The sequence below is a fragment of the Vigna unguiculata genome, chromosome 8 (genome assembly GCF_037176805.1).
Source record: "Vigna unguiculata cultivar grain cowpea cultivar isolate G323 ecotype 2 chromosome 8, ASM3717680v1, whole genome shotgun sequence".
In the NCBI taxonomy this organism is placed as follows: domain Eukaryota; kingdom Viridiplantae; phylum Streptophyta; class Magnoliopsida; order Fabales; family Fabaceae; genus Vigna; species Vigna unguiculata.
Window position 1 is genome coordinate 8,845,544 of NC_140799.1, and position 24,747 is coordinate 8,870,290.

The 24,747-nt window shown below is 35.3% G+C and overlaps 1 protein-coding gene across 2 annotated transcripts; it reads right to left on the reverse strand.

The window, feature by feature from the left end:
* Nucleotides 1-1,362: 1,362 nt before the first annotated feature.
* LOC114193460 (pentatricopeptide (PPR) repeat-containing protein / CBS domain-containing protein) lies at nucleotides 1,363-23,837 on the reverse strand. 2 transcript variants are annotated; one of them, XM_028083270.2, is made up of 12 exons: nucleotides 23,563-23,835; nucleotides 23,282-23,464; nucleotides 21,946-22,078; nucleotides 21,587-21,684; nucleotides 20,964-21,125; nucleotides 20,805-20,873; nucleotides 20,365-20,500; nucleotides 16,015-16,247; nucleotides 10,817-10,894; nucleotides 10,380-10,448; nucleotides 10,030-10,206; nucleotides 1,363-1,638 (listed from the first exon to the last, which is right to left on the reverse strand). In XM_028083270.2, the coding sequence occupies exons 1-12, from the start codon at nucleotides 23,758-23,760 to the stop codon at nucleotides 1,390-1,392; spliced, it is 1,785 nt and encodes a 594-aa protein (XP_027939071.2). In that variant the 5' UTR covers nucleotides 23,761-23,835; the 3' UTR covers nucleotides 1,363-1,389. The 2 variants fall into 2 exon arrangements, with proteins under 2 accessions (XP_027939071.2, XP_027939072.2); XM_028083271.2 differs by lacking the exon at nucleotides 10,817-10,894 and having other exon boundaries at nucleotides 23,563-23,837.
* Nucleotides 23,838-24,747: the final 910 nt, after the last annotated feature.

The window sequence follows — 24,747 nt, forward strand, 5'->3', positions numbered from 1 at the left end:
TGGATTTCATGTTCATTAACATCTGTAATTAAAACTGTTAAATGCATAGATTCTTATGTATTTGCTCATTTTAATACCTCTGTTAAATAGAGATGTCCATGAATGAAGAGTGAAAAACACAAATGAAAAAACAGGAAGAAACAATTCAAAAATGAGAAAAAAATGTAGAGGAAAAGAATTATATCTAGACAAGAAAAATTAAACCCGTATGTCTTCTGCTAAAATGGAACAAATTTACTTCCGATCTCAATAATTATAAAAATTAGAATAAAATTCCAAATTTAACAAACTATATGTCTATTGTGAAGTCCTAAAATTTTGAAGTTTCAGACCCCATAGATTATAAATAGTCATCATCTTTTGTGAAATCACTTTCAATATACAACAATTTGGTAGTTAACTTTTGACAACTAATATGAAGAAAAATTCATAGAATTTTATTTTTGTTCCTACAAATCAAGTGTTCAAGTGATTATTCAACACTTGGAAGTTTGAAAAATATAGAATTCTATTCTTCTACAAATGAACCACCATTATCCTTTCATTCATAAGCCTTCTCATCCTTTTTTATATTTCAACCATCCATAACTAGTTCTATTCTTATTCAAGTTCAATGTTCTTATTTAATCTCAACTTGTGATTGAAATCATCAACTACGTTAATCATAAAAATATTTCTTAACATTATCACCTGAGGAGAATCAATCCTTATTAATATTATTTGTCCCATATACTTTCTATTCTTATATGCATCCTATAACCACCACCTTGCACATTTGACATTTATACTACCCTACATAAAAATCCCTTCTACTTCTCATAGTGGTTACATTGCTCCACGTGCTACAATTGAATAAAAAATAGATTCCAAATGCATTATGCACAACACGTCTATAAAATAGATTAAGATGCAAATCAAATCTTTATAAATGAGTAAGAGTTATAAAAGAAGAGCTACCATTAGATTAATGGCAATGGCAAGAAACTCCTCTGGAACTTTAGTTCTTAAATGAAACGACAATGCCGACTCTATACAATGTGAACTTTGCATTAAATAACAACCTTAACAATCCTAAAAGTATCATCGTCTAATATTTTATGAAACTAAAACTAAACTACATAGCATTATAAATACAACTTTAATATTGTAATATTTTATCCCAATCCAAGAAAGTCCTTCACCCTATCGCCCGTTCCAAAATGCGCAATAGCCTGAGATTACTACTTACCTGAATCAGCTTTACCCACTCAAGAAACAGCCTCTCACATAAATCATATATACGCAGACATGCAGGGAAAAACCTCATGAGGCAATTTCAGTTCGTATGTACTTGTACTACGAAAAACTTATTTAAATAAGAAATTTCCGTAAAAGCTAAGCATGTTATATTTACCTTTCACAAAGGTCTGTCCATTTTACTCGAGATACTGGAGAGATAAACCTACTTAATTGTTCTGGTGTAAAAACACCAACTGCTCTAGAGTTATATGGAGGAGTAGCAAATGAGTTCGTGTAATTTACAATGACAATCATAGGGTATCGCTTCTCTAAAATTAAATCAACTACATGACCTACAGATGTTGAACTCGTAACACTGGGAGGAGGGCTTCTCATCATACTTGAAACTGGGGCATCCAACTGCATCGTAAATTCATCCCAATATCAATATAAAACACAAACTCAAATGTAATGAACGGGTATGACTCAATTTGTATTGAGGTCGAAGCATTGTGTTCATGTTAGGCATGTGCATATATGTACAATCAGTAGCACACAACAAGGGAACCAAAACGTAAAATGATCCGAGTTGTGTAGCCAAGAGTGAATTTTCGGTAACAATTCATCATAACACTAACAATAATAATTACGGCCATATAAAATGATGAATACACAGTTACGATGAACCGGAACATACACAGTAATGTACACTAAAAGAAATTATAACAAAATATCAAATTTTACATCTTACCTGAAAATAAATACGGAATTATTAGTTTTAGGAGTTGGGGTGTTAGAGGATATCCTTTCAACCGATTAGAAGTTAAAGTTGAGCAAGTTCATCTTTAAACCTTCTATTTGAGTTAGTTTGGCGATGTGCTTGCAAGTTCATCTTCTTTTGCGTTCAAGACGAGAATATGTGTATAGAGATATCTAAGTTATGTTCAGATCATTGATCTAAAGTTTCTTTTGTGTAGAGTTGGGTAGAAGAGAAAATGCTAGTAGTAGAACTTGAGAAGAAAAGAGCTTTACGTACAAGGGAAGCTAACTAGTCACTTTTATTTCTGAGTTGATGGTCGTGCCTGTTGACATGAGAAGCCAAGGTGGTTTGCTTCTTGAAGATTTGATGAAGATTGAATGAAGCTCTTTTGAACTATCTTGACGCCATAAACATTGGAATGAAGTCTACATTGATGAAGGAAAGGAGATTTGATGATATCCATGGTGATCAAGGATGGAATGTGTGCTCTCCATGTAGTTACATCATTTAGAAAGTGTACTTTAAGTTTGTAATTCATGTTGTACACCTTAAAGCATTAATTAGATGTAGTTTGGTCTTTTGTGTGTTTTTAATCTGTTGAATGGTTTTTCAACAGGTTAAAATGTCTCTTTTAATCTGTTGAATGATTTTTTTAACAGGTTAAAAGCTTGGCTGCAGTAGTCTTAGACTGCAACAAATTCAATCAGTTGATTTAGTTTTTAATCGACTAATTTCACTTAAGTCAAGTGAAATCAACCGATTGATTTGAAAATCAACCGGTTGAATTTCTTGACAGTTTGACTATAAAAGCTGTGATTTTCGAAAGAGAGGTTTGTTGATCATTTTAGAGCACGATTTGATTCTGGAAACGTGTGGAAACTCTCTCCTTCGTGATCATAGGTGTTGCAGCTGTTGAAGATTGATCTTGGATCAATTTTTGAAGCTTTTGGCTTGGTTTGAATCTTGGAGAAAGTGGTTTGTGGTAGGCAAGGCTGTGCTACCACTGAGGTTTGATCTTTCTCAAGCTTTGGGTGTGTGCCTAGTGGTTTTCCAGGTCTGCAAGAGGGTTCTTGCTGTGCTGGTGTGACTCTTGAATCACACAAGAGTCACATCATGCCTCGTCGTTCCCAAAGAGCTACCCAATCTGATGATGAGCACTCCACTCCTCTTACTCCAAGGTCTCCAAATCATGAAAGCCATGGGAGAATTGAAGCATGGTTTGAGGATCATGAGGACAACATTCAAGTGTTCCTCATTGAGATGAATAGAAAGCATATCAGCATTCCTAAGGTGATGAGGTTCTCATGGCTAAGGGTTGAAGGCTTTGAGAGCCTATTCCAACAACTAAAGCATCAAAAGTTGAAGTCCTTCCTTGAACTTTCGAGGAAAATCTATTCAGACTTGGTGAAGGTATTTTTCACTAACTTGGAGTTCAAAAATGATGTTCTACTATCCAGCATCAAGGGTGTTCAAATGGAGATCAACAAGAGAGCTTGGAAAGATGTGGTTGGACTCAAACCAAGGGGTGTGCAAGTGAGAAAAGGTGAAACTGGGGCTGTTCCAGAATTCAACAAGATGCAATACTATGGTCAATGCTTGAGAAATCCTATTGCTGAAATCAAACACTTCCATGTTGGTGGTCTCAAGGTGGATCAAAGGTTATTTGGTATGATTGTCACAAAAATCCTTGTTCCACGTGGTAGCAACCATTCAACATTGAATGAGGGAGATTTGATACTCATGTACTGCATTCAACACAACATTCAAGTGGATTGGATCTATGTGTTTCGTGATCACATGCTCAAGGCCAAGAGGCTCACGGATTTTAGACTTCCATATGTGGTTTTGGTGTCTAAATTCATTGAATACTTTAGTATTGATGTAGAGGATGAGCTAGAGGAGTCAACTGGACTATTGAACCATACCTCCAACCAAAATCTGCACAAAATGGGCTTTATCAAGGTGAGAAATGGATGGACAACTGCTGGAGCTGTTGTTGGTGGTGCACATGACCATGAAGCTGGTCCAAGTGGTGCAAATCAAGAGGAAGAACCAACTGCTAGACCTATGGACTTGATTCCCTACAACCCTCCAAAGGATAAAGGTCCTGTGTACTCACATTTTGAGAGGATGGTGCTAAACCAGCTGCACGAGCTTAATGTGTCTCAACATGACATCACAACTATTGCAATGAGAGGTTCAATGCATTGGATGGCCAAATCCATGATATCCATGATATGCTCCACTCATTCCAGACCAGAAATGACCCTCAAGATGACTGAGTGTGGTGGTTGTTTAGAATCATGCATTGCATCCTTGTGTTTGTGATTTTTCAGTTTGAGTTCTGTCAGTTTCAGTTGGTTGTTTTTCATTTCAGTCGGCTGATTGTATCAGCTTTATGCATCTGTTTTCTGTTTTCAGTTTCTGTTTGCTGTATTTCCTTCCAGTATTAATCAAATGATATGCAATGCTTGTTATCCTTATGCATTTGTTCTGTTTGATGAATCCAAAGGGGGAGAAAAATTGAAAAAATTGGAAAATGGATAATTGATCACATTAAACTAAGCATTAAAATTGGAATCAATAATCAATAATCAAATCAAATCAATTGAACTCATATTATTTGAACTCAAATTGGAATCACATGATCACAGTTGTATACTTGCTAGCTTGTGTGTATTGCTGTTGTAAAATGGTTTTTCAGGATCACAAGCTTCAAGCTAAGGTGTTACTTCATCAATTGGTTTCCAACAAATGGAAGAAGCATTTTGCAATGGAAGATAGAAGAAGATAGGTGGAATAGAGGTTGGCTTCATCAAATCAAGGGGAGATTGTTGACATGAGAAGCCAAGGTGGTTTGCTTCTTGAAGATTTGATGAAGATTGAATGAAGCTCTTTTGAACTATCTTGAAGACATAAACATTGGAATGAAGTCTACATTGATGAAGGAAAGGAGATTTAATGATATCCATGGTGATCAAGGCTGGAATGTGTGCTCTCCATGTAGTTACATCATTTAGAAAGTGTACTTTAAGTTTGTAATTCATGTTGTAGACCTTAAAGCATTAATTAGATGTAGTATGGTCTTTTGTGTGTTTTTAATCTGTTGAATGGTTTTCAACAGGTTAAAATATTTCTTTTAATCTGTTGAATGGTTTTTTTAACAGGTTAAAAGGTTGGCTATAGTAGTCTTAAACGGCAACAAATTCAATCAGTTGATTTAGTTTTTAATCGACTGATTTCACTTAAGTCAAGTGAAATCAACCGGTTGAATTTCTTGACAGTTTGACTATAAAAGCTGTGATTTTCGAAAGAGAGGTCTGTTGATCATTTTAGAGCACGATTTGATTCTGGAAACGTGTGGAAACTCTCTCCTTCGTAATCATAGGTGTTGCAGCTGTTGAATATTGATCTTGGATCAATTTTTGAAGCTTTTGGCTTGGTTTGAATCTTGGAGAAAGTGGTTTGTGGTAGGCAAGGTTGTGCTACCACTGAGGTTTGATCTTTCTCAAGCTTTGGGTGTGTGCCTGGTGGTTTTCCAGGTCTGCAAGAGGGTTCTTGCTGTGCTGGTGTGACTCTTGTGTGATTCAAGAGTCTTTTGTGGTGTTTTTGCATATTTTGGATGTGTAAGGGTGGATACTTTGTAAAACTTTTGAAATAGTGCAAAGTCAAGCTAAGGTTGCCTTAACAAACTGGATATAACTCAGGTTTGAGTGAATTAGTATAAAAATTCGTGGTGTCCTCTCTTCTCTAACCTTTCTCTCTTGCATTCTCATTTTAAAGTTTCAAGAACTTGTGCTTTAATCATCTTTTTCATGTTCTTGTATGTTTTCATAGCATCTGAAGCATTGAGCATGTTTGTATAATCATTTGGAACTGATCTTGATCATTCTTGAGCATTGTTTCTGGTTTAAAATTCAAATTCGCATTTCTGCATTTTTCCCGGTATTTCAGTCGATTGTTTTTCTGTTTCAATCGATTGATTATACCAGAACAAAATCTGTTTAGTAAAATCAATCTGTTAACTCTGTTTCTGACTGACTGAAAGTGTACAGTTCAGTACTGTTTGCATCCTAACTTGGTGATCTATTTGATTCAATAAAAAGTGGTTTTTAGCTTGCAAAGATAGCCTAAAGTTTTAACTAGCCAATTCAACCCCCCCTTCTTAGCTTTTCAACCATTTCAAAACTAACAGTGCCATTGTATAAGCCACGAGTTGATAATGAAACGTGAAGTTATTGGTTGTTTGTCGGTTTAAAGGAGTTTGAGTATTTTTATGTTGTTGTTTGTTGGATATGTGATTGATTTCATTGAAACATGTGTATTTTAGTTGATGAAAGGTGATATGGCATGAGTATTTTAATGATTTTGTATGTTGGTTGTATGATTTGATTCATTGAAATATTGTGTTATGTGGTTGCTTAAAGGTGATGAATTGGAGTTGAATGCTTCCTATCAAAATCGGCTGTTGTATCAAGTTTTGAGAGGCACGAAGGAAAATGGATTCTTAAGTATGTCAGCTGAGTCAAGTTGTTGTATTGTAAGTATAATTTTAAAACTATCTTTTTGATCTTAAGAAAACGAGTAAGAATACCTAAATAGACCAAGGGAGTCGGTTGATGTAGTTTAGAGTGATATGATAGAGGAGACTCTAGACAATAGAATGAGTGAGTTTGGAATTATTTGGCTAGGGCAATTCTTTTAAGACAACGAGGATATTTTGCAAAGTTAAGATAAGTAGAAGCCAATAATACCAAACTGATATATTCAAAAGTTGACAAGAGTTCAGTAGACGAATACTCTCTAGATGAGTACTCATTGGATGAAGTGCTAGCTTGATGAAGTACTCGTCACATGATGTACCAAGAGAGGATGTATTCGTGAGACAATGCACTTGAGATAATGGTAATTTTTACCATTATCTTAGTCATCTTTTATTAACAAAATCAACTCTTCTCTAGCTTTTAAACATTGGTATCTCCAATTTTAGCTTGCTTTTGTAAATATTTACATTTTGGGTCACACTAATATAATTTTATCACTAATCTCCATTCTTTTATGTAAATTGTGTCAGAAAGCTTTTGTCTCAAACCGCAATCCTGAGAAGCATGAAGAAGCAATCAAGAACCTGAATTAAAAGAAATGCAGGGGTTAGGCGCCAGAGAAGCTAGGCCCAATGCCACAAAGTCAAAAACTAATTATGTTCCAGAGGTGGCCAGCGCCGGGCGCCAGCTACACAAGGCAGGGTGCCAGCAAGTCAGAGAGCCCAGGCCACTTCAAGTTTGGTCAGCGTCAGGCACCACTTATGCTGACATGGCAATTTTACCCTATTTCTACTTGGTTGCTTGAAGGAAAGCTATCTTAGGTGGTTGGAGACACGAAAACACTCATTGGGAGAGCTTGGGGGTCTGCTAGAGCTTGTGGGAAGCATCTCTTCTTCCTCTTTGTATCTCCTTCTTCTTTCATCTTCCATTTTATAAGCTTGGGCTCTTCATGACGATGGAGAGCTAAACCCATTTTGTTGGGGTAAATGTAACTACTAAACTCTTGTATTTTGCAAATGCTTTGAATATATATATGCCTCTTCCATTAAATGATAGTATTCTTGTTTCTTTACTTAATGCTTGCATGGTTTGATCACCTATAGCTTGATACTTGGTTCATTAGGTGTTGGAAATATTTTTTGAAACCTAGAAATGAAACAAGATACCTAATGGAACTTGTATCTAGGAATGGAGTTTGACCCATTAGTTGTCTAAAACCCTAGTTCACAAAGTGGGTTTGTTTATTAAGGGTTCAAGTGATTGACTCTTAATAACGAAACCTAGGCTCACTCTACTAAGGGATTAGGGTTTGAGTAGACTTATGGATTGACATTGATATATTATTCCATATCATTTCTCGTCTTTTCCATTGTCTAAGGGTTTTAACTACCAAACTTCAAATTTACTTGTTTATGCACAAATTTACTTTCTTGAACATAACCTCAAATTATGAAAATATTCTTTAGTTTAGATTAGATATTAATTGCATGATTATTTGGTATTGCATGAGTCTCTTAGGAAACGATATTCTGGTCTTACCGAGCTTTCTTTATTTGTTAGCTTCCCGAAGAGAGGGAGAATCATAGTTGATACCATTATCACATAGTGTTTCTTTTTTTCTACATTATGAAGTTTGAGTGGGTCAAAGGATGATAGGGGGGATGAAGATATACCATAAAGCACATGAACTCAATCTACTAGACGGACTAAGAGGGAATAGACGGGAAGCAAGCATGTTCTTGCTACTCCCATAAACTAAAAAAATGGGGTGGGTAGGATAAGGACTCTTATCATACAGCTGGGCTAGCTCATCCTTTCATCCGCATTAAATGGGTTAATGGGAAGCTCAAGAAGGATGGGTATTGCGCCCGAGTGAGCGAGTTAAAGGTAGTCATAACGATTCGAGATGTGACAGCGGGTCAGTCAAGAAAGCTGCCAGTTCTATTCTACGGGGCAGTCAACGTGTCAGCCATTCCTCTCCCATTAGACTTGTAAATCCCCAACCAAAAGAAAATGAACCTGATGCACTCTTGCATAGTGAAGGATGGAGGCGGATCAGTTGGAACGCGGGTCTGTGTTTGGGCGTGCTAGCAAGGCTAAGATATTTTCTTATTACCAAAGTAGTCCCGCCTGTCTATGTCCTGCAACTCGATTTGTCGTAACAAGAGGAGAAGAAGATACCTCGATGGAACCCAATCAGGATGTGAACAAAGGCCACTGAGAGAGCAGATAAGATATAACGCTAAAAAAAAGGGGATTCCTTCCGATTGATTGTCTCGATTTCACTGCCTTGGTTGGCCACCATGCCTACTTCTCTCCAATGCCTACTTCTCTCCAATGCCTCCTTCTTAAACCCCCTGAGTGACCAGCTAAGTATCTGATTGGAGGAGTCTCTGGCATAGTTTTGAATAAGAAATCGGTGGTTGAAAGCTGCTTCTTTCCATTAGGCTTCTATTGAATGTAATCAGGCTCATCTCTCTGGTTCGTCTGTTGAGAGGTTCCATATTGCCGAGCCGAAAGGCAGCACTTCTGTACGTGATCGTAGTATGTCACGTCTTCTCATCCCCCGAAGACCGAATCAATGTAACTTGCACAATTTGGTACGCTTGCCAAAGTGTTGAGCGAAAAGTAGTGTTTTAAAGTACTTGCAAAGAAGTTCCAAACAATACCTTCACTAAATGAATAACTCACTGGATGAGCCTAGTTGAGGTGTTTTCAAGGGGTGTGAGTAATCTAGAGTGTGGTATCACTAATAAGAGGAAAACATTTTCAAAAATATTTAAAGGCTTACGGTTGAGTTGTTGAGTGAGGAGTGAAATGACAACACTATACAACGAGACAATATGTTCTTTGGAAGAGTGTATTGGACATGCCAGAACCAACCTTGAGGACAAGATTCAATCAAACTCTGATCTTAGAACCTTGCATGACCAAGGACTATTAAATGCAGTAGTTGTTTGTGTAGGAATTTTTGTGTTTCCCAAATGGGCTAGCTACCAAACCCACATGTTTGTGGATGCCCAACTTATATTGTAGTCTCTTGATGAAAGAAGAAAAACATTTTCCTCTCAAACTATACTTTCCTTTACTGCTTTGTAGAGTAACCTTGTACCTAGGTACAGTCACCAGTTTCGTCCTATCATTGTGCCACATAAGTTTCCCCTTAAATTTTCACACATGCAACCTAATCCTTCCAATTCACATTAATTGAAAGAATTCAGTAATATTGTCAAAGTACCCCAAATCATGGGAAAAGGCCAAAATAAAAACTACATTCTTCCATATATACAGATAGTACTTCAGTTATATGTTATAATTCAAGAGGCATATTCAGCTGCCCAAGACAGAGAAGATAGACAGTCTTTACACAAATTTATTAACTTCTCTCCATGCAAAATGACAATACATCGATTAAATATTGTAGGATTTTGCTGTATACCTTGATAGAACACCATTTAATGAAATAGTAATCTCACAAATCAGATATTCTAAACAAACTAAAATTACCTGGTTGCAGTCTTCACGGTGTAACAGCCCTATACAGCTACCCCACTCATCCACAACAGGAACAACTATTTCATCAAAAAAACGCATAACCACCTTCCTCAGCTTTATGGTACCTTGTAGTGGCCGTGTCGCATCAAATCGAATCATATAGTTCTCAATCGGTTCAGAAGGCAAAACCTACACCAAGAGGGTCCACAATTAGACAAAATACAAGTTCTCCATGCATAAACAACCATAAATAAAATGTGGTGTAGATCAAACAGTCAAGCTAAGGACATAACAAACATACATGCAGAGATATAAATGTATAAAAACCTTGAAAGGATGTCAATGCAACATATGATCAGTACCTGAGGAAGTAAGTAGGGACTGAACAGAGACTTTGAGAATCCCAACATGGCCTCAATGCGGTAAGCTACCTATATCACAAAAGCATGGCCATAAGGTTGACAGTTTTAACATTTAAGAAAAAAAATTCATATAAATGAATATCCTGTTTAAAAATGTCTTTCTTCCTACAATATTTGACTATTGTATTACATGTGATCCACAGTAATATTACACATATAAAAGAAACATGGTGATAGATCATAAGCTTGCAATGAGCTACAACTTTGCTGAAGGAAAATTATTTGGATTCTGAAAAGGACGTCACTGAGTCATCGAAAATTTGGTCCAGAAATATACTATGATGAGAAAACACTAGACATACAAACCAAGGTTAGGAATTTTAATATCTAATGGTGGGATCTATTCAAAAAGGCGTTGTATACCATATATTACATACCATGCCCCCGCGACTTTTCCAGGATATGCCCTTCCATCTAGAAATTATCTCAGCAAGTGTTTTAATGGCAACATTAATCTGGCCAAGAAACACAGATGCAGATAACATAAAGATACTAAGAAATAACTTTCCGAAGACAATCAAAATGTTGAAAATTAAAATAAAAGAAGGTAAGTGAAAGAATTTTCTTTCTATAAAGAAAGTGAAGCAACAAATGAAGACTAATGTCAGAAACCAATTTCAACCGTAACCAATCAAATGTTCAAGCATAATACCTAAAAATTTAACTTCACATACAAGAAAAACCAATTTGAGGTATATGTTCAAAACCAGAAAAAATTTAATTTCTTTGAGCACTTTAGACTCTTTTCGATGTTCATATCAAGTTGAAGGTAGAGTCGTGGCAGTTTCTAGAGATACCTTAGTAATTATGAAAGGAAAAACTGCAGAATAGACTATAGATTCTACAAGGCAGAACAGTGGTGTCTGCAGCTGCACCTTCTTCCATGTCTGATCTTAACCAAACTCGTTTGTGGTATATGAGATTAGACCACTAGATTAAGCATGAAACAGATGAGCTTATCAAGAGTGGCTTACTTCAGAATGGAAAGCTAGATTTTTGTGAGCATTGATTGTATCTATGGAAAACCAGATCTCACAAGATGTGAGGGACTAACGATTATTTCCATTCATAACTATGGGGCCCATCACGTATTCCTTTTCTTCTCAACGTGGAGCACGATAAATTTTAACTTCCGTAGGTGACTATTCATGGAAAATTTTGGATTTATGTCTTGAAAAAAATAAAACTAATGTATTTCTTCCGTTCAAGCAATAGAAATTTGAAGAGGAGAAAGAAACAAACAACGAAGATAAAACAACTCAAAATGATGTATAGGAATTATGCAACAGGGAGTTTGATGAGTTTTGCATAAATGAAGGAATAGCTTGCCACAAAACTAAGACATACACCACAATAAAATTGGCATTGTACAACGAATGAACAACTTGAGAGAGCTCCTTGCACATTCTAAAGAAAATTTGGGCAGAGGTAATTAATATTTCACATTACTTACTAAAGAGATCTCCCTCTAAAGTGATAGGTTGCAAGACCATAGAAGAAATGTGGTTGAGCTATGAAACAAACTAGTCAATTTTGCATGTATTTGGGTGTGCATATAATTCCTATGTCAATAAAGGGAAACTATAGCCAAGAGTCAAGAAATGCATATTTTAGGGTTATCAAAATGGTGAAAAAGGGTATAGGTTATAGGACCCAAAGGAATCCAAGCTCATGTTTAATAGAGAGGTGACCTTTGATGAAATATCCACATACTCAACCCAAGATCAGATGAAGACTATGATAATAAAGTTAACATTCACGGTGCTAGCAAAAAGGTGGAGCTTGAAACTAAAGTCATTAATTACAACCCAAAGGAGACACATGATGAACCAAAGACAAATTTCACACAATATAGGAAATTTGGTTGTGGACAAAATAGTAGTGGTGGGAATAGTGCAACGTCATTTGTTTCAAAAAGGCCATATAGCCTTGAATTGTTACCATAGGTATGATCAATTTTATTTTTCTCATGATTTGAATTTCTATGGAAGAACATCTTCTCAAAATCAGAATGGTGCATGTTATCAGAATCCTATGGCTCAGAATAAGTATTCACTAAACCAACCTACTATTATTGGACCATCTGCAAATTGAAGACCTAACAATACGTTAATCATCAGCTAATCAATTTCAGATTTCTCCATGTACCATTTAGACCAATACTATTTCTGCTGCACCTCAAAACAACAACACTGCAATGCAACAAAAGCAACTGATCCAAATTCAGGAGCGATCCTCATTTCATCTAACTGGAGAATCTCAGAACACTCATCAACTTGAATCCTTTGAAGGCCCTTACCAGATCTTCATAGGCAATGCTCAAAGTTTGTCCATACAATCATAAAACTTGTCCTAGCTTTCACAGGTACTTCATGTTCCTTCTATAACCAAAATGTTAGTGGAGTAAGTTTGCAAAGGATAACTCACTTTCTTTGAATTTAATTCCTACTCATGGCTTTGTCAAATCCCAAGTCATCAGTGAAGTTTTGGAGCAAGGAGACATTGGACTTGACAATCTTTACACTTTTCCTAACATTCAGCTGCAAGCTCAACATTCAAGACTAGCCAGTTGTTTGATTTCTAATGATTTTGTTATCTTTGTTGAAAATACTTGCAATTCTCCTAGCACATACTTGAGGCACACTAGGCTAGGGCATCCAAACATACAACATGTTTTTTTAAAACTCCTCTTACGGCATTGGAACATTTCAAAAAATAATAAAGATGCCTTGTCTTTTTTATCTGCTTGTTGTGTTAGGAAAACTCACATGTTATCCCTTCCTATGTCTGAAACAGTCTCTACAAAATTCCTTTAGAATTGGTGTACAGTGCCTGGTGGGGACACTCACCAGAACCATCTCCCAATAAATTTTCGTGTTATATCACCTTTGTTGATGCTTATTCAAGGATTACGTGGATTTATCTTCTAAAAGTAAATTACAAGCTTTCACTGCTTTTCTAAAAATAAATTACAAGCTTTCATTGCTTTTAAGCATATTAAAGCCATGGTTGAGCTGCAATTTAATACTTCTATTAAAAGTTTACAAACTGGCTGCAGATGAGAGTTTAGACCCTAATTATTATTTAAGGGAACTGTGCATTAATCATTGGTTAATTTGTCATAGATAGGAAACACAGACACATAGTTGCCCTTGGTTTACTCTCCTTAGTCATGCTTCTTTTCCTTTAAAATTTTGGGATCATGCTTGTATAACTTTTGTCTATCTTGTTAATAGATTGCCTACAACTTCTCTTCATTTTAATGCTCTATCTGTTGTTCTTTCAAGCAAAAATCCAACTAATCACTTACAAGGGTTGCAAAGACCTTAAAACTCTCACAAATTTTATTTCAAATCCCATAAACGAGTGTTTCTAGGTTATTTTGCTACTGACAAAGGGTTACAAATGTCTCTCACCTACAGAAAACTCTTTATATCTGTTATGAAGTGGACTTTAAGCTTAACCCAATCTTACAAAACTGGCTTATAAGATGATGTTTGCACTTATTTATATATTGTAAATTGACCTTATCTCTAGTCGATGTAGAACTTCCATCAAACACTCCTCACACTAAGACATATATATATCCCATGTGCGGGACTAGACATTAATGGGTGGTTTGATAGCGGCCCAATTGCGGGTAGAACAATAGACCCAACAAACAACAAACTTTGTTAGGATAGACTCTAACCCATGGCTCTGATATAATGTTAAAAAGTGGATTTTAAACTTAACTCCAGATACTGTGTTTACATTGGAGGTAACTTGATTTCTTGGAAGAGAAAGAAACAAAGTGTTAAGGCAAGATCTAGTGCAAAAGTAGAATATAGAGTTATGGTCTCAGCCACTTGTGAACTTGTTTGGCTTAAACAATTAAAGTGTTGCAATTTAGAGATGTCACTCAAATGACAGTTATATGTCACAATCATATTGCTCTTTATATTAGCTCTAATCTTGACTTACATGAGATGACCAAGCACGTTGAGATTGATTGTCATTTTATTTAAAAAAAAAAATTCTATATCAAGACATCAAGATTGAATTTGTTAACTCAAGTGATCAATAGTTAACATATATTTTCATTGAATCTTTACGGAAACCTACAATTGATTATATTTGTAACAAGTTTGGTACATATGATTTATATGCACCAGATTGAGAGGGGTGTTAGATATTATTAAGATATTGTTAGATACAATACCTTATGTTAGTTACAATATTATGAGTATTTAGGCTTCACCCATATTTTCCTTTATTATTCTTCTTTATAAATATATTACCCTATGTGATTAATCCTATACCTATTTTTCCCTATTTTCACAATATCCAAAGATGTTGTCTTTAATGAGTGCAGGTTTCCTTACAAAGATCTTTTTCCTTCACTCTCACTTGAAAAATCTGTTCTTAATATTCTTGCATTGTCTCTATTCCTATTGTCCATCCTCCTCCTCATGTCACTTTACTTGACTCAAATCACCCTACTCTTGCCCGAGTCACCTAGTTCTCTTTCCAGCAAGAGTCAGTCCTTTATTGCATCAAGCTCAGTCTCCACTAACCAGTCTACTCCCACTCACACTAGTTCTTCGTCATCCTCTTTACCACTTAGAAGTACTCAACCCATAGATAAAAAATCTAGTGTCTTGCATACTCGTTTCCCAACTCATTTCTTTGTTACTTATTTGAACCCAAGAGTGTTAAAAAAGCTTAAAAGGATCCAAAATGACCGGCAACTACACAGCAAGAGTTTGATGCTTTGATATAAAATAATAATGGAATTTGTTTTCTCTTTTTGCCACTAGGATAGGTTGTAATTAGGTGTTTTGAATAGAAGAAATGTTGATGGTACTTTGAACAAATAGAAAGCTCATTCAGTAGCTAAAGAATTTCATCAAGTCCCTCGATTTGACTTCAATGGGATGTTCTCTCTAATTATCGCTGCATTCATAAAAAGATCAATAAACATGATTTACGTCCCTAACATTGAAGAATGGCGTTTAAACAGTATCCATAAGTATTTACTTTAGCAGATTATTTTAGACTTTGCCTTTGTTTTTATGCTCAATTTTAAATAGTTTTGGTGAATTTTAGTCCCTGGAAGATTTTTGTATAAATATATTATTTCGGACATAAGTTATTAGTCTTACTATTTTTATTCATCAGATTACTTTAGCATTTTTTTTTATATATTTTATGTTTTTGAAGTAACAACCATTCAACACAATGCCATCCATTTATCTAGCAAAATACAGATTTTGTGAGTGAAAGATGTGAAATTTTTTAAACTAGGTATACTCACTTTAACTTTAAGCGTAGAAATGAAGTGATTTTAAAAAAAAAAAACATGATGGGTTTCAAAACACAGTACATACTGTGTACTAGACATGGTATTATTAGTTGTCCACTTGCACCCATACAATAACGTGTACTACAAGTTGGATTAGCAAAGTCCACCTCCTTTTTAAAGATTCTCTCTCGAGATCCTTTCTCTCAATAAATTAATAAAAGCAAAACTAACAACAATAATAGAAAAGGCTTTTCCACTTCAATGTCAATGCAAATAGCAAGGGGGAAATACCTGGCCAGCATTCAGTGCTGCTTCCATTAGAAGGTGATCAGCTTCTTCTTGAGCTACTAATAATATGGTTCCTGATGAATCTGGCCAAATCCGTTTATGCAAAATTTTAACTAGATCATAATCTCCTAGAAATGCGAATGCACGCATCATGGATAGATAGAGGTGAGGCTTTGGCCTCAACTCTGGATTCGAACCAGCCTGCTTCAATATTTCTCCAAAAATACAAAGAGCACCTAAAATGCCAAAAGATGATTTAATTAGATAAAGAACAAAATGCAAATTTATCAATTATTTAGTAAAAAAAAAGTTGGTGATACATTCAACTAGTGTAGAAGAAAGAAAAAATTAATACATTGGGAAATATTGGCCAAAAACCTATTATTAAGAGCAAAAGCTATGAAGCCAAGAAATCCAAGTACAAGGGATGATATCCAAGAAAACCCCAAATCCTCCCAACAGAATTGTCTCTTCCCTCACTACTAGTTCTTTTCTAACTACTAGTTGAGCCCACCTATTTATAATATCTAAATTACATCTAGAATTAGTTACCCTTATACTAATTATCTTGGGTTAACCAAACCATCTTAACTATTGCACATATTATAAATGGTCACAAGCAGAATATCGTTTTGTTTGAATGAAAGAAAGATATAAGAGAAATATGGTGAGAATATATTTGGATGGATAGAAATCAGAAATTTCTCTATGCTCTGTTTGGATAAGTGGAAGAGTGAACAGAAAGAAACAGAATACACATACAGTTTTGCCGTCACAAAGGGAAGAATGGGAGAAATGGGTGATAAGAATGTAAATAGTAGTAAGGGGAACACAAAAATGAAAACTGTTATGCATTATTTGACAAAAAAATCAAGAAATTGGGCAAAAATTACCCAACAACTGTTACTAAGAACAAAGGCTATGACAGTCAAGAAATCCGAGTACATGGGCTGATACCGAGAGAACCCCAAACCCTCCCCATAGAACTAACTCCATACTTTGTTTGGATGAGTGGAAGGGTGAATAGAAAGAAACAGAAGATACAGTTTGTCCTTTATGTAGAAAAGAATGGAAGAAAATGGATGATAGAAAAGTAGTAGTGCAAGGGACCACGAAAGGAAAGAACTGAGAAATCTCTACAGGGAAGAGCGTAAAATTTGGCCTGCCCTAGACTAAAATATTTCTCTCTGATAGATGTCCAAAGTCACCCAGCCCAAAGAAAAACTCAATTGGCTCAAAGGGTTCCAAACCTAAGCATCTCTTTCAATTTTTTTCTTTTTTTATCGGCAAATATTAGTTGTTAATTTTGTTAGTGGGAGAGTTGAACCCCCAACCGTATCCTTCAAACCAACTTTATATCTCTTAAATGTTAGTAGGGAAGTTTAATCCACAACCTCTCTCACCCTTCCTTCCAACTTTTACCACTAGGTCAACCTTCTAGCTCCAAGTGTCTCTTTCATTATGTCTCTTCTTTTCTAGTCAGTGTCAGTTTGTAATGAAGGAATTGCGGAAGCTTCCTAGCACATAGGCTTCAGACACTTGTACTGCGGTCATGAGCCCATGACTCCATTCTACTGTAGATAAATTTTCTTATAAAATGAAATGAGTAGAGAATATTTTATTTATCACATAGCCTAATTTAGTAGTAGCCTTAGCATAGCCCAAGGAATACTCTGGCCTCCTAACAGGATGACCTTACTCATATCATTAGTGCCTTCATCTATACTTCTATTCCTCCAAAAACCACCAAAGATCTTGATGATGGCAAAATAATTACACAGCATTCAGTCACAACACAGCTCACGTCCCACCACCCCCACACACTTATCACAGACTCCCCTACCTACACCTTGTACCACCAGAATTTCAGACCTTACTCAACAACTTTGCCTCTGTTTTTGACAAGCCTCACAAAATTCCACCCCATGACCACCATATCCTCATGCTACCCCCACCCAGCCCAGTCAATGTCAACCATATGGGTTCCATAAGACCCTAGATAATTTAAATTTAGTAGAATAACGAAAATGATGAATTAAGTTTAAATTATAATTTTAAGAATGAGTAAAATGACCAACTAGTTATATAGCTTATTTTGGTTAGAGTACTTTGTATGGAAGGGTTCAACTCCCAGTAGCAATGTTATTGTCTTTTAACACTTCGGTATCATGTGTAGGATTATAAATATTTAAAAAAATATTATAATTATAATTAAAAACAAATTTTGGCAACAGAAAATGAGTTTGGACTTGTTAGATATTGTTAAGATACCATTAGATACTCTTAGTTACAATATTGTGTATTTTAGACCATTCATTATCATGCGTGGCAGTGTTATCAAATTTTGGCTATGGTGGCCGCTTTTTTCATTGTGGCTGACAAACACAAAACGGTAATGACAGAAAAAACGAGGTGGAGAAAGAAGAAGACAAGGCATGGGGAAGAAGGAGAAAGAAGAAGACACGGCATGGGGAAGAGAGACCAGCAAGAGAAGAAACCTAGGCAGCAGCAACGCAACATTATAAAACCCCAATTGTGTGGAGAAGAGAAACCTAGGGAGCAACATTATAATTTTATTCTGAATGTTTAAGAATTGGACCAGGCCCAGTAAAATTTAATTTAACTTAAAACACACAGCTTTAACCACCCCTTCCTCTTATTCTTCTTCAGCCTCCCTTGGGTCAGGCCCAGTAAAATTTAATTTAACTTAATACACACAACTTTAACCACCAGTGATACGATCCTATCCAGAAAAGAGTATGATCGTTTCTGAATTTGAATCCTTAAGAGGCACGACACGAATAAATCAGAGAAGAACGCGGATAAGACAGAGATGGAAGATGTCACAATTTAGCAGATTGATAAGTCAAGTGAAGATTCTCCACAAAAATGTTAATTTTTGATAAGAACTGAAGGTCTAAACCAAGAACAAAGAGAAATCTCTCTTTAATGAAATCAAATTCAATATATGACTAAAAGTTCCTACATTATATTTGGTACCTCTATATATAGGCACATAAGTTTAAGAAAACCTGAGAACCTTACAAGATGGCCCAAGCCCAAACCATCAAAACATAAACTAATTTATAAAAGAAAGTCCAAAGCCCAAAAACATAGAACATAACTAATTTCTAAGAGGAAACCCAAAGTCTAAAAACATAAAATAAGTTTCCTAAAAACTATTTTCAAATGTGCTTCAAGCCATGATCTTCATATTCTTTGAATTTCATATTGCTTGTAGCATTAGGAGCCTTGAATAGTTTTGATCTTTGAATCTCTTGCTCCTTGCCCTTGTCATAGGTCCTTTAAATTGTAAAGGTTCATCTTCAAATTCTTCTTGTATGGAATCTTGGGATAGTCCTCTATCATTCCCTCCTTCTTGAAGAGAATTTGTCCTTAAATTTGTCTTACTTGAAGATTCTTTATCATCCAGTCTCTCTTATTCTTCTTCAGCCCCCTTTCCCTTGCTACTTATTACCACCAACAGCCACTGCCAGCCGCTGCTGTCACTGCTCGTGTCATGGATTTGAATAAAGATAAAGTGATAAATTAGGAGAGGATATATCTCTTTGTGGAACCGTGGGGCAGTTTCAATTAGATTTGTTGAAACCAATTTGAGTGGGTGCAGGTAAATTACCTCAAATGTAAGCTAGGGCAGATGGGCAGTGGGATTATCCTTGGGCTATTATATTTGGAGATAGAGGAAGAAATGAATTGGATGGAATATATTTTTCCTTAAGAAATAGGCAGTGGGCAACAGTGTTAACTTCCGATCTGATGCTAGTTCTATACACACACACATGAATGAGCTGAGAGATATATCAATCTCTTAAGTTTTTTTCTCAGTTTTCATTCTCAAGTAGCACAAACCAGAATTTGAAATTCATTCAGGAATCAGAACCAGTAGACATTTCAGATATGAAGAAAAACTGCAGATTTTTCTTCTTTTTCTTTCTTACAATTTAATTGTTCTTTCTTTGTGCCGAAAAGATACTTATAAACGAGAAAACTTTAATTCTTAAGTAGCTTTGTGCTTCAGTTCCCTATGAGTTTGACTTATTTTAATAAAAACATATGACCCCAGTAAACAAGACTACTACAAGTTACATTTTTCCCTAAAAATTTAAACTAGACGAATGCGGCACTCAAATAATATTTGACACTTCAAATCATGAGACAATGAAAATCAATTAATTAAATGGGCATAATTTCAATTATTAGGACACTTTAGGATTATGAATATCATACTCCGCTTGTCAACAGTAAAGGAACTACCATAAACATCTATTTGTTTACTCATTCCAGAAAACTATCACTTTGCCACTAAAGAAACTATAACTGATGAAAGCATACCTTTAACTGAGCCACATGTTAGAAAAGCATCAACTATTGCAGTGTAAGCAGTTCTATCAATGTATAATTCCCAACGAGATTTCATTTCAAGAACTATTTTCAGAACTGAAGCAAGATCCTTTGCCATCCCAAAACCCTGCAATAAAGAGAGTGAAAGAGAGAGAAAATTAAAGAGAGATGCTGGAGAGCCCTCCCACACCCAGACAAGCAAACAATGGGACAGAACTAATACAAATATTTGATGCGCATTGGTTATATGACTACTTGTAACTGAACATTAATATCAATCAAAATAAGATACCTGGAGGTAACTGAAAACAACTACGCACACAACACATCAAAAACTTCTTCAGAATAAAGCAAAATTTGAACTGACCAACTTAATAGTTGTATATTATAAAAATAACAAATAGCAAGTGAACAAATTATTGAAATCTCACCTTAAGCAATGTCGTATATGTAACAATATCTGGAAACATATCATCATTGACAAATTTCTGTGCTCTGCCCTGTAAATATCAAATATTGAAAATTCAAAACATTTTCGTATTTCCCTACCAAAGGAAGATTGAAATCAAATTTCAAATCCTTACAATTACCTTCATTTCCTCAAAAAATTGCATCGCAGTGTCCAACTTTCCACTCTCAACACATGCTAGAATTAGAGTGTTATATGTGAGCCTGTCTGGCATTATACCTTGACGTAAAATTTCATTCAGCATGTTTATTGCAGTGTGCGGATAACCTGAGTTTACGTAGCCCTAAATTTTGAAAAAAGGAAACATTCAAGATCAAATTTCATTAAAACATCTACTTGCAATCTGATACAGACCCAAATACAATTGGGTTTAAAGAGCCCATGATCCAAGAAGAGAATGGTAAGAATAGGTGGGGCAGGGTGTATGAGAGGAAACGGTCTAGGAAGAATGACGTGGCACACTAGGAAGAATAAGTTGGTTAGAAGAGAGAGAAGAAAGGGGGGAAGGGTATGGTCATTTTGGAGGAGGACCATTGTGGTTGCTTCTTAGGAGCTTGGCTCTGGGCAGTTGGATATTCCTATCCTTCTGTATTTTCTTGTTTTCAATTAAACTGGATCAGTGCATTCAGTTCTCAATTTCTGGTTTCTTTATCCTTGCAATTTAAATACTTATTACAATCCCAACAAAACATGTGATTCAGAACGATGCTTTTTTTATTTCAAGATTACAGATTAGAACAAAACCTTAATTAGTATGTTGTATACTGAGACTGAAAATTTGCCACCTTCTTGAAACACAAAACCATATCGGGCAAGGAGACCATGTGCACGACGCAAGTCTCCTGCACTATAGCATTGCAAGTAAAACATCAGCAGTCAACATGAAGTTTTGAAAATATCTTGATAGACTCAAACCAAAAGCAAACAAATAGCACTTCAAAATTAAAAATCAATAAAATTTCAATCAAGGCGTCACCTTATATAGTTAGTTACTACATACAGTTGCACAAGTATGATGCAATATGCAAGTGCAAACTAAAAACATTGAAAGCAAAATTTCCACGCACAAAAACATACATGTCAAACCAGACTGTCTGACTAACCTCCTTTGATTAAGGCATTTAGCAGACCAAATATCAATGGAGCTGACAAGTTTGGACTTCCCATGGCAGTGCCATTTTCTACAGTTTCAAGCATTTCAAAAGCCTCGTCGACCCTCCGTGCCTCACCTAACCCCTTTATGTTGTATTTAAATTAAAATTTCAATCAAGCTCAGAAAGAACAAATAATTAAAGAGCATGCAACACTGAATTGTTAAATTGAAAAACAGACTATCAGTGAGACTATAAGGGTACATTTGAAGGGGTTTAGAGGGAAATGAAAGTGGCAGCAAATTTTTCAATTTCAAAATGAATTAAAAAAATAATTATAAAACTAAACTAAGCTATAACTGAAAGAATCCTTTTGTTAAAAAATATTCTCACAGAGAGAATATTTAATTAAGGGGTTCTACAATGTGTCCATGAACATGTAATGTGGACGCAGTAAAAACACTGAATTGCACCAAAATGAACCAAAGCAGATTGCATCAGTGATTTCAAAATGCTAAGCCCTTTTGTCTATGTTTCTCTTTCAGAGTGATTTCACCCACTGTCGATTGTGCTCCACACATCAAGGTTCAACCTCATCACACCCACTTAGACACAAACACACATTTTGTGCTTTTGTCATTTATTTGGCTCTCTTGTAGAAAAATACTTTAGTTGGCTTTATGTAATGATAGAGATTTGTTATGATTTGGTCTTCATTTACAAGAAAAATTTTCAAGGATAAACTTTATTTTTTCATCTCTAAATTTCTCAACTGTTGTAGAATGACTCATCTCTGGCCTTAGCTCTGGATTTGTCTCACTGAAGTATGCATACAATTTACGGTAAAAATATATCACATAAACGCGAAGGACTAGGCAGAATCTAATTCTTTAAGATCAATGTCATTTCGTACCTCCCGTCTAAATTGTCTCGGTCAGTGACGATGTCACTGAAAAAACTATAACTGCAGCAGTTTTTTAATGACAGTTAGGGACAAAGTGGATCAGTTTAAAAATAAGAGATCAAATTGAACCAGTTACTAATAATGAGACTAAATTGAACCAAACAAAAAAGATAGTAGGACCAAATAAATAATTATGCTTGAAAACTATTTTAATAAGAAAATGAAAAAAGAAACAAAATTAGAAATACTTGAGATACCTTTATTTCATCTTATGTTGAGCACAACATATTTACCCGGTATATCATTCAAATGATCATTTATAGTTTTGAACAACCAGAATTCTTAAAGTAAAACTAACAGCGTCCTACCCATAAACAAATGAGGCAAAGCAAATTTCGAAAAGGAAAAAAGGAAAAGCCTAAAGTATGAACTCCAATATAGTACCTTCAAAAGTGTGGCATAGGTGACAGTATCCACACCACAGCCATCGCCCTTTTTCATCTCTACGAATATCCTAATAGCTGAATCGATATCACCGCAACGGACACAAGCCTCCAGCACGGCGTTCATCACAATCGTGTTCAGCTTCCCGAACTGCCTCCTCGCAACCTCAACCTCATTCAAAATCTGAACCAAAGCATTGCACAAATGAAATTAAATAAAATTAAAAAGAAAAAAAAAAAAGCAATCCGCATTATTCTTTTTCAGTTTGGTTTTCAATTAACCTGCCGAAGCTGTTTCCGGCGGGTGAGTTGTACAATGCGCGAAGTGAGGCGCCGGAGATTGGCCTCGCCAGGAGTTGTGGTGGTTGCAACACGACGGCGTGCCGGAGCGGAAGAGGAACAGACACGCGAGGAACGGAGTTGCTTGGAGTGGAGTGTGGCTGTGAAAGGTGAAAAAATGTTAATGTGAGTTTGAAGCATTTTCAGAGCTATGGTTATCGTTATGGCTAAGGTTTTGCCATGGAATTGGAATGTGGAAATGGAACAAACTCTGTAATAGTGAGCTCAGCGAGTAGCTTTGGAAGGGCGTGTGGTGGACATTGGGTTGGGTCCATTGAGGTTTTGGGCTTTCTAATGTTGTAGGCCATACTTTATCTGGCCCAAAGAGTAAAGACAATACATTGGGTAGGTAGGTCCTTTTCTCCACTATAAACAACATTATCTAGATTTCCATAACACTGCATGTATCCCGTTATATAAAGAAATGATATTTTTAATAATTGGTTCTTTTCATTTTTCAAATTACATTATTTTATTTTTAATAAATAGAAACAATTGTATTACTTTGTGAAATATAAATTGTTAATTTTAATAAATATATGAATTGATAATATATAGTATATTATTTATAATAATCTATAACACTATATAATATTACATAATTTCATTACTTAGTATGATATTTATTATTTATGAAAATATTTACTATTAATTATGATACATCAAAATCTATTATAATTCATATATAATATATTAATATTTAATTTTAATCCACTAATATACATATTTTAACATTAATTTTAATACCCATAAATTCAATGAAACATTTTATATTACATATTTGTTCTCTAGAAGCTTGTAGGGTCGGTTCTGTAATGTGAAATGGGAAGAAGGCCCAATTTCCAAATTTTTTTGGGCCTGAGGCTTCGGTTGGCTTTAGAGGAGATGGGTCTAGGTTTGACTAAAGTTGTATAGGTCATTAACCTACTTTTTTAATAAGGGCGTCTAAGGTCACAAATTAAGTTTTCAAAAGCTCAAGTTCTTTTGCCTAGAGTAACTAACACATAGTCACCATCTAAATGATGTCAACATCAATTTAAGGAAAATAACTATATTGACTCCTTTTAAATAAAATAGAAACTAAACTGAGGATAGAAAAAAAAAATTAATGTGTTTTGGATAAGGCAA

Excerpts from the sequence above, each read along its gene's own strand:
- LOC114193460 (XM_028083270.2), bottom strand. The coding sequence starts at position 23,760 with ATGCTTCAAACTCACATTAACATTTTTTCACCTTTCACAGCCACACTC. Across the intron at positions 20,874-20,963 it reads AATTTTTTGAGGAAATGAAG|GGCAGAGCACAGAAATTTGT; the intron begins GTAATTGTAAGG and ends TGATATTTACAG. Across the intron at positions 20,501-20,804 it reads CATATACGACATTGCTTAAG|GGTTTTGGGATGGCAAAGGA; the intron begins GTGAGATTTCAA and ends TCTTTATTGCAG.